The sequence below is a fragment of the Hordeum vulgare genome, chromosome 2H, assembly GCF_904849725.1.
Source record: "Hordeum vulgare subsp. vulgare chromosome 2H, MorexV3_pseudomolecules_assembly, whole genome shotgun sequence".
Lineage (NCBI taxonomy): Eukaryota > Viridiplantae > Streptophyta > Magnoliopsida > Poales > Poaceae > Hordeum > Hordeum vulgare.
In genome coordinates this window covers 20,012,935-20,023,285 of record NC_058519.1, presented here as the reverse complement: position 1 = coordinate 20,023,285, position 10,351 = coordinate 20,012,935, and the positions used below count along the sequence as shown (strand labels likewise).

Here is a 10,351-nt window from a genome sequence, read left to right as displayed (position 1 = left end):
GAGGCTATAGCGGGCTATTTAAAACTATGGTATGATGACTTGTTTCTTCTGATGATTTATGTTGGACAACAGTCCACCATCCTTTGTTTTCTTGTTTATTGGTTAGCAATTAGTTTGAAATAATTTAAACTTGTAGAAACAGTTCTCATGTGCATAAGTCATATACTTGTACTACCATTTCGGAACCAAAATGTAGAAAAATATTTGAGTCAACCTTCTGCTTGTCAGCTTGTGCAATAACAACATGATCATTTCTAAAGATCACCAACTCAAGCCCATGCATAGTTTTACTGGGCGATCTGTACACTAAAGTAGGACACATCTCTCACATATTCAGAGATCATACAAGGAAGGTAGCCACACATAGAGTGTGCATTCAGGCAACGCTACAACATCTTGCCTTCAAATAATGTTAGCTAAACACTGCACTACTAAACGCTGTACTACTAAAACATCATGCCTCCGTTGGTAAGCGAGTGATTTACAAGGGACTTCCTCAGGATGTAAAAAATCCTAGGCAATTGCCCCTTCATCATTCGTCGGTGCCCCTTGGTTTTGGATACGGGTTGTCGAGTGCTGCCTTTTGGATTCGTTTGATCAGTTTCTTGTCAAGATGCAGATAGCGTCGTCTTTCGGCATTTCCCTGCAATTTAAGGAATGTAAGAAATGAAAATCAGTGGTGTTCCACAATTAGCTCAAGAGCTTATGGAATTTCTTTTAAGAGGCTGCTGGTCTTGCCGTGTACGATTCCAGGAGATTTCTCCACTTATCCTGAAAAATCAAACAAAATGATGGGTTGGTATTAGTGGCGGAACTAGGACAAATAATCAGACGAGGTGGTGCTGACGAGACAAGGTAATATCAACACGAGACAAATGTACCAAACTAAACCTAATTTAACCATCTTTTCTTCTCAAAACAACCTAACAATCTTCCGCATATAGATAAACATAAAATGGTATTGAATGTGTGCGTACAACAAAGTACAGATGGTATCCATCATTCATCCACAGTTGATGACGGAATGTATCACCACGCCACCTTACCTTGAGATTGATTGCAGATCGAACAGACTCTGGAAACCATTTCTTCTTCATCGCAGACCATCGTGCAACCCCGCAGTCTTCGACGCCATCCACCAGCGTCGCAACCTCTTCAGGTGTCCAGTGGCCGTTGTTGGTTCTACGTGCACATTCTTGGCCTTCACTCGCGGTGGGCGTGTTCGGGAGAGGGCAGGACGTGTCCTGTTAAAACAACCAACGACGTAGAATTCTTTGGCTGTTTTCCATTGTTCATGTATTAATAACATGTGAAAATTCTGAGCTCAAAAAATGTGTACAATATGCAGAGAACACTAGATACATGCAAATAATTAGTTTGAATTTTCCACCTGAGAATAGACATGAGCCTTACCCCAAAATGGTTACCGAGATGCCAGATTTGATCTGTGCATAACAGTACCCTTCTCTTCCGAGGGCCTCTCTTGCGCCTCCAGCCTCTCTCCGGCTCCAGCGGCGTGGCGTCTGGCGCCTCGTCGTAAGTAGATGGACAGTGTGGAACTACAAGTTGGCCTCCAAAGTCTGAAACCATAGATGCGGTTGGTTTCCTAGACAGTAACAAAGTTCAGAGACGAACAAACTAGCGGCAGATATAGTTGATCCCTTTTGTTATGTCGAAAACTATAGATAGATAGAAAGATATAGTTGAGCACTTTTGTTGTAAAGTAGCATCGATAGAAAGATATAGACGCAGTTGATAGAAAGATATAGATGCATTTGGTTTCCTATGTAAACTAGCATAGATGGATATAGATGCATTTGGTTTCCTATGCAATAGTTGATCTCTTTTGTGATGTCGAAACGATAGATGGATAAAGTCGATCTGTTTTGTTGTAACAAAGCTGAGAGAAGAACAAAGTAGCATCACACCTTCCCAACATCTGTGGAGATCGCTCTCATCTGGGGGTACGTTGATCAGCTGGTCGATCGGCACGTCGTACACCGAACAGAATTCAGTGTCCATCTGCCATTAACAGCAATGAGACATATGCGTTAAATTCATTAACATGAATGAAACTCCATAGCAGTGTCAGATTTGATTGGATCCGATTGGTGAAACTTTTGACAAGTCGAGTGATGCATAGAGGCTGGTCTAGATGACGGTCAGACAACTGCACAAGTGAAGATTGGTCATGTTGTTTTTTTACTTCTCCCACTTCTTGGCCGAAAACTCTGCTTTTGAACCGGACCTTGCAGGAAGGAGGTTGAACTATCGCAAAACTGAAGAGAAAAAAATGGTCTTGTTAAGCATTGTCGTCTGCTGTTAGGTTCAGTCCGTGCCTAGCCCTGGACACAACGCTCTCTGATGATTAGTCAGACTGGGCTTTTATTTCTGCTGCTGTGACTGTAAGTTTCACCCGCAAAAGAAAAAAGACTGTAAGTTTAACTTCGGTTACCAAGATTTCAGAAACGAAATTTGGGACTCGCAAAAAAAGAAAAGGGGCGTGACCACTAACTGCAGTTGCCACACAATTGTAATTTGTATACTCAGTTAAGTTGAGAGAACAAATCCAAGCTGTTGAAGGAGGTGCTGCTGAAATTCAGAGACCTGAACCTGACATCTCGAGGCACCTACAGCCGGTTAGGTTCAGTTGGTTGCTCAAGCATACAAAAATCTTGATTTTAGCAGCAAATGCAATAGCCAAGACAGATTTGCCAAGATCGAGCGAGCTCGGATCGGCATATTTTGTATACATATTTTTCCCTCATGCTCTGCATACAGCAGAGTCAGAGCGCTGTTCCTCCGTCCCCTCACTCTCGCCGCCATGCGGCACCACAGACCACACCCTCCTTGATCATCCGCCAATGCCGCCCCCTTTCTTCTTTGACATTTCCCCCACACCTCCGTCCGTACGTCGCGGACGCCGGCGGCCGGCCGCGGCTGCGGCGGCACAGGTCCTCCACATTCCCGCACTGGACGCGCCTCGCCGCCAGCGCTCGTCCGCGAGCTCGGCCACGGACACCTCGCGCAGGCGGGTCTTCCTCTGCCGACGGCCTTCCCGCTCTGCGCGCTCAAACGGCAGCGGATCCAGAGAATGGGGGTGGCGAATCAACCATGAACTATACAATGCCCGGCCCGCGCGTGTGCAACGGGGAAGGAAGCAAGACGAACAGCAAAAAAAAAAGGAGGAAAAGAACCATGAAAAAGACACGCACCGGCTGCTGATTTCTGTCGAGAAATCCGCCGGCCGGCTGCCGATTTGTGTCGAGAAATCCGCCGGCGCGGCCGCTGATGAGTTCGTCGAGTTTGGAGCTGCGCAAGGAGGAGGCCGAATGTGTGTGTGTATCGGTCACGAGCCCGGGACTCTTGCCAGAAGACTTCAAAAAAAAAAAGGAAATTTGCAACCGTGTTGCTTTGAGCAACTTATAAAAGGGGGTGCTTCACATGGGATGGCTGGCCCGTGTTTCTCCCTAGGTGTGAAATGTCATTTTCAGTGCGGTTCAATGATTTCATATGGATGTGGATGCCATTTTCAGTGCGGTCCACTGCTTCTTTATGTTTGTGCACTGTTATTTTTAACGGGATCCAATGCTTCTGTATCGGTGTGATTGTCATTTTCAATGCGGTCCATTGCTTCTTTATGTTTGTGCAATGTCCCTTTCAACGGGTCCTATCTAATGCTTATCATGACTATGACTTTAATGAACGTCGCCGTCATTAAATGCTCCATCTAATGTTGCCCCCCCCCCCCCCTCCCCTACGGTGATTTCCACAAATTTAATGGGTGTGACATGTCAATGTCACTATAAATGGTTATGTGTGCTTTGTTGCGTAGTTTGTGTTTTTGGGATATTATAATAAAATGTAGTTATTTCGGCGCGTGAGGAAATGGTGGTGTATGTTTTATTTTTATACAGTACATATATAACACATTGCTTTGATTGGCACTTTTTGAAAGTGTGATTTTGTGTTATCTACTAAACAACCCATATATACATATAGAAAAGTTTCTTGCGCTAACGATCATATGTATTGGTGTTACGGTGTTGACCATCCATTTTTTGCAATTTGATAAGATATTGCACGGGCTCATGTGTTTCTATAGGCTGGTTGTTACCAATTGATTCAAGAAATCAGACTCGAACAAAATCATAAACCAAATTTAGAATAATCTTGATTAAAATCATCGACACAATCAAAATCCTGAACTAGTCCAAAATTAAACACCTTCAGTGTACAAGGGAGCTCAAAAGATGAAGTGTCCATCTGCCATTAACAACAATGAAACACCAGTGTTAATGAAACTGCCTAGCCATCGTGTCAGATTTGATAAGATGAGTACCAACTTTTGATCACATTATAAGTCAGACTTGCTAATCTACGCACGTTCTTTCCAGCTTATCTCAGTATGCTCACTGAGCACGCCCCTCCGCCTCGCTTCTTCTTTGGCGTGTCTCCACACTTCCGGCCGTCGCTGGCGCACACAGCAGAGTGCAATTCCTCCGTCCCCTCGCTCTCGCCGCCATGGAAGCAAGGTTCCCGGAGGTGGTCTGCACTGGGGGATAGAATGCTCGGCGCGCGCGCGTGCAACAGAGAAGGAAGCAAGATGAAGAGCAAAAAGGAGGGATAGAAAGAACCATGAAAGAGACACCCACCGGCTGCTGATTTGTGTCCAGGAATCCACCGGCTGGCATGATAATGAGTTCGTCCAGTTAAACCTGGAGCTGAGCCAAGAGAGAAGGCTCAGTGCGTGTGTGTGTGTCGGCCACCAGCCCGTGAGTCTTCCCTCCCAGCGTCCTAAAAAGGAAATTTATAACCGTGTTGTTTTGAGCAAGTTAAAAGAAGGCGAACATGTGATGGCTGGCCCATGTTTCTCCGGTGACGTGGAGAGGCATTGCCCCACGGGAAACCCTAAATCTATTCTCAAACTTGGTATCAGAGTCTACCCTACCCGTCGTCGCCGTTCCTTCCTCCGTCGTCGCCGCAGCTTTCCCTCGCGGCCGCCGCGATGTCGACCTCTTCCACGACCTCTTTTGTGCTCGCCGTCACCGTGTCCACCCCGGTCATCACTCCACCTCCGACGTCGGCTCCCGTCCCCGTGCTTCCGCCCATCGCGGTCTCCTTGGACCGCATCAACTTCATGTTGTGGAGGGCTCTCACCCTCCTCAACTTCGCCGGAGTTCGCCTCCACGGTTTCCTTGATGGCTCGGCCAAGGCACCGGCGTCGACCGTGACGACAGGCACCGGTGACGCTGCTCGCACCGTGTCCAAACCCCGAGTACGAGCAGTGGTGGACTCTTGATCAGAAGGTCCTCGGGCATCTCCTCGGATCCATGAACGTGGAGATCTCCGCGTAGTTGATCGGCTGCAAGACGGTTGCCGACGCATGGGCAGCCGTGCACACCATGTTCTTCGCAGAGAACATCGCCGGCGTTCGTAATCTCCGGTGCCAGATCCGTCGGCGAGTACATGCAAAAGGTGAAGGCGCTCGCCGATGCGATGGCCGCTGCCGGCTCTCCTCTTCGCGATGATGAAATCATCGACTACATGCTGACTTGGCTCGGCTCGGCATTTAACCCCATTGTTGCTTCGATGAATTTCGTAGGCGTGCCCATCACGGTTCCAGCATTTTACTCGAGTGTCCTTCACTACTACGCCTTGCAGCAACAGCAATCGGAGATCGAGGATTGGCAGTCCTCCGCCAACGCCGCGTCACGGCCGGTCTACAACACCAACCCCGGCCGTGCTCATGATTCTGGATGCCCGAGTGGCGGACGTCCCTCCGGCGGCCCCTTCCCGCCAGGATCGGGTGGCCATGGACAAGGCCAGGGCGGTGCTCCTGGCCGCAACAGTGACAACGGTGGCGGCAATGGCGGCAACGGCGGAGGCAACGGCGGCGGTCGCAACCGGCGCTGGCGTCCCAAGTGCCAGATTTGTAAGAACTGGGGCACAAGGCGTACGCTTGTCGTGGCCGCTATGACCCTTACAACCGCGCCGCCAACTCTGCGTCCACCTCCTCCTCTGCTCATGACCCGCGACACTGGATCATGGACACCGGTGTGACGGACCACCTGACGAGTGATCTAGGACGTCTCGACTTCCATGAGCGCTATGGCGGGAAGGATCAAGTGCAAGTGGCAAATGGTGCAGGTTTGTCTATTTCGCATATTGGTCATTCCACTATACCCGGTTCATCTCTTCGTTTACGAAATATTCTGCGTCTTCCACATATTCAGCAACATCTCCTTTCCGTCTATCGTCTTGTCACCGACAATGATGTTTTTGTGGAGTTTCATCCTTTCTTTTTTCTTGTTAAGGACAAGGCCATGAAGAAAATTCTTCTTCACGGTAGAAGTCATGGCGCACTCTACCCCATCCCGTTTAGTCGCGCGTCATCCTCCTCCACCCACCATGCGTCCCTCAGCGTCAAGACCACCCCGTCCTAGTGGCACCAGTGTCTCGGTCATCCCTCCAATAATATTGTCCACCACATTGTTACGAATAATGATTTAGTGTGTTCTTCTCAAAGTCGGACTTCAATTTGTGATGCTTGTCGGTGTGCTAAGAGTAGACAATTGCCATATACTTTATCTCATCATATTTTCACTATGCCTCTTGAGTTAATCCATTCTAGTGTTTGGGGCCTGCTATTGCCTCCTCTAGAGGTTACAAGTATTATGTGAGCTTTGTCGACAATTATTCTCGTTTCTATTGGATATATCTCTTCAAGCACAAGTCTGACGTTGAGCAAGTGTTCTATGCTTTTCAGGCGCATGTTGAGCGTTTTCTTAACACTAAAATCATAGTCGTTCAGTCGGATTGGGGTGGCGAGTACCACAAATTGCACCGTTATTTTCGGCGGACGGGGATCTCTCATCGTGTGTCTTGTCCACACACCTCTCAGCAAAATGGGGTTGCTGAACGCAAACACCGTCATCTTGTCGAAACAGGTCTTGCCTTGCTGGCACATTCTTCTCTCCCATTGCGTTTTTGCACTAGTAGGAAAAACCTTATAGGTAGGAGCCTGGTAGTAGCACTGGAAAATATCACGTGTTGCTGCTACTTAGCAGTAGCGCTGGAAAGTGAACGCGCTACTGCTAAGTACCGCAGTGGTAGCGCTGGTTGCAGTTCCAGCGCTACTGCTAAACGGGGCCCAACGAGGCCAACCACAGTATCTGTAGTAGTAGCGTTGGACTGTAAAAAGTGCTACTGCTACGTTCCATAGCAGTAGCGCTTCGTTGGAAGCAGCGCTACTGCTAAATGGGGCCCAACGAGGCCACCGACAATATCTTTAGTAGTAGCGCTGGCGTGTAAAACGCGCTACTGCTAAGTGCAAAACCAGTAGCGCGTCCTTGGAACCAGCGCTACTGCTAAACGGGGCAGCTTCATTTCCATCCCCACACACACCCTCTCCCCCTTCCTCCCCCTTTACCCTCCTTTCCTCCTCCATTGTTACTTCTCCACCATTATTTCCCTTCTTCTCTCTTTCTTCTACCTATCACCCCCACACACACCCTACCTAATGGTCGGAGGAAGAAAAACAAAAAAAACAAAAAGAGAGAAAGAAATACAAAATAAAAAAGAAAAAGGAAAGGAAAGTAATAAAAAGGAAAGAAAGGTAATAAAAATAAAATAACTAAAAAAATAATAAAGAAAAGCAATAAAGAAAATAAAGTTAGCACTAGCGCTATTGATAAGTTAGCAGTAGCGCTGGAACTAAACCAGCGCTACTGCTACATAACCTAGGTCATTTAGCAGTAGTGTTGGGTTAGCACCAACGCTACTGCTAACTTGCGCTGAAACCAATCCAGCGCTACTGTTAACTTTATTTTAAACCGTCCCAAAATCCCCTAACTCCCCCTGTCCCTCCACTCCTTCCCTCACCCCCTCTCCCACGCGCGCTCCACTCCCCCTGTCGCCGCCGCCGCCGCCGGAGCCCTCCACACCCGCTGGAGCCCTCCCCACCCCGTTAAGCCCCCCACTCCCTGATGTATCCCTCCCGCTCCCCGCCCACCGAAGCCCTCCCCACCCTGGCCGGTAAGCCCCCCGCTCCCCGCCCACCGGAGCCCTCCCGACCTCCCCACCGGAGCCACCTCCCTTGGAGCCCTCCCCACCGGATACATACAATTTGTTTTAGAAAAAAATCTACAATATGTATGTCTAGGGAAAATTTGTAGCTAAATCAACAATATGTATGTCTAGGGAAAAAATCTACAATATGTATGTCTAGGATAACGGCGCATCTCAATTTTGCATAAATTTTACTCAAGCATAAATGTATGTTAGGAGTATATGATTTTTGAGTATGTATGTTACGAGTATATGATTTTTTAGTATATAATTTTTGAGTATATGATTTTTGAGTATGTATGTTAGGAATATATGTCTAGGGGAAAAATCTACAATATTTGTGTTAGGAGTATATGATTTTTGAGGAGCATGTCAAGCATAAATGCCAGTGATATGATTTGCCTATATGGTTTTCAGTTGTACTTGTTCATTGTTGCTATATCCGAGTGGCCTATGTTTTGTTGAAATGTTGATTCATTTCCGTTGAGGCAAATTTCACGTGCTCCATGTGTGCACTTTTTAGTAAAGGTCATGCCGAATTTTTTTCGTGAATTTCGGCATGAATAGTGCTAGAAGCTAGGACATATGAAGTGCCCTGGAATTGCCAAAAATGGGAATGAAGAGGAGAAGTAGAGGAAAAATAGAAGAAGAGGAGAAGTAGAAGAAAAAGAGGAGAAGTAGTAGAGGAAGGAGAGGAAGAAGAGGAGGAGAGGAAGAAGAGGAGGAAGGAGAGAGAATTATATTTTTTTAGGTTAATTCTGTTTCTACAATTATTTAGGTTAATTTTGTTTAGAATTATTTAGGTTAATTCTATTTATAAATGACATGAACTATTATAATAGGTTCCTTTTTGTTATTCATGTTATTCGGCCTAGAATTAAACTATTACAATTAAATACTCGTAGGAAACTAATATGTCTAGCCACGACGAAGCCGGGGGTTCTGGTCATGCCGGAGATGCCCATTTTCATGAAGCAGATGCATATTTTAAATACATGTACCAATGCAACCCAGGGAAGCAGGATGGCAGTAACCAACCCTGACACCGACGCTGGCACCGCCACCGACAGTGGCACCGGCACCGGCACCGACACCGCCCCCAATTCCAGCGAGGATGCTGACTTAGTCGGTGAAGCACCGAAGACGAAGAGGGCAAGAAAACCAAATGAGCTTGGCACCGGACAAATCATGGTCACGGTGATGCACCCCACGAAATTAGAGCCAACGGAGCCGGAGAAAGCGCGTAAGTGCTACGGCAATCAACTAGGATGCATCCTCAGGGAAACCGCCAACATCAATGAGGAAAAGTTGAAGCAGATACCACATATGGAGCAAACGCTCCTAACGAAGTAGCACAACAAATTCATGTTCCCTGACCGGGATGAAGAGGTAGAATATCTGTGGAAGGACAAAAACATGACAAAGATAAACAGCAAGGCAATTGTGGCGTTCACCAACGCCTTGGCCGCCTAGAAAGTACGGGTGAAAAAAGCCATTCTGAAGAATGAACTGTGGTCCAAGATTCATGCTGACAATCCGTCAATAACGGAAGAGGACTTTGAAAAATTCAAAGAGACTTGCGCTACAGAAGAAGCACAACAAAAGTCGGAGAAAATGAAGGGGCTCCAAGCCAGGAACACGCCTGCCCGCCGCCTCGGAAGCCGTGGTTACGAGCGAAAGAGGAGCACATGGGCCAAGGAGGACGCCGAACGTGAAAGTCGCGGAATTCCAGACCCCTTGGCGGAGTTCACCGACCCGCGGGAGCATGACTGGATCAGGGTCAGGCACAAGTGGGACCGCGTCTAGAAGATCTTTTCCACGGACCCGAACACTATGGAGTTCATGAGACTACTTGTAATTATTTTATTACCACCTTAATTATATTAATAAGCTTATAATTAATTCGACAACCAGTTTTGTCACATTTGTAAACCATCCACGTTCCTTCTGCAGAAAGAGCAGCACCAAAAGGCAGCCGAAAGCGACGAGTCATCTCAGTCATCGGCGAGGCCCAAGTGGGACAACCCGTTCAACCGGGCCCTGGACATACTAAAAATTCTCAGGTGCACAAACCTCCATCAGGTGGACGTGTGCATGACGTCGGAGATGGCGCCTCGTGGAATGAAAGGAGAGACAGGAGCATACTCAACTGACCATCGACGAGAAGGTCGTGCGGACGGTCGATCAGACCAAAGAAGAGTTGACCAAGGTAGTCGACGATAAGGTCAATGCAGTTGTGGCAGCTTCCTTGGGCCAATTGGTTCCGGTAGTTTTTGAGTAT

General features: G+C 47.4%; 1 protein-coding gene across 1 annotated transcript; it reads right to left on the bottom strand.

Annotated features, from left to right (window-relative positions):
- Positions 1–204: 204 nt before the first annotated feature.
- Positions 205–3,392, bottom strand: LOC123429276. The gene is made up of 6 exons (XM_045113332.1): positions 3,216–3,392; positions 1,929–2,022; positions 1,414–1,580; positions 1,047–1,244; positions 739–771; positions 205–643 (listed from the first exon to the last, which is right to left on the bottom strand). The coding sequence occupies exons 2-6, from the start codon at positions 2,020–2,022 to the stop codon at positions 533–535; spliced, it is 603 nt and encodes a 200-aa protein (XP_044969267.1). The 5' UTR covers positions 3,216–3,392; the 3' UTR covers positions 205–532.
- Between the last annotated feature and the right edge of the window lie 6,959 nt (positions 3,393–10,351).

Coding starts and splice junctions, on each gene's coding strand:
- LOC123429276 (XM_045113332.1), bottom strand. CDS start 2,022: ATGGACACTGAATTCTGTTCGGTGTACGACGTGCCGATCGACCAGCTG. Junction 1,581..1,928: donor TCTCCACAGATGTTGGGAAG/GTGTGATGCTAC, acceptor CTATGGTTTCAG/ACTTTGGAGGCCAACTTGTA. Junction 644..738: donor ATCTCCTGGAATCGTACACG/GCAAGACCAGCA, acceptor CTTAAATTGCAG/GGAAATGCCGAAAGACGACG.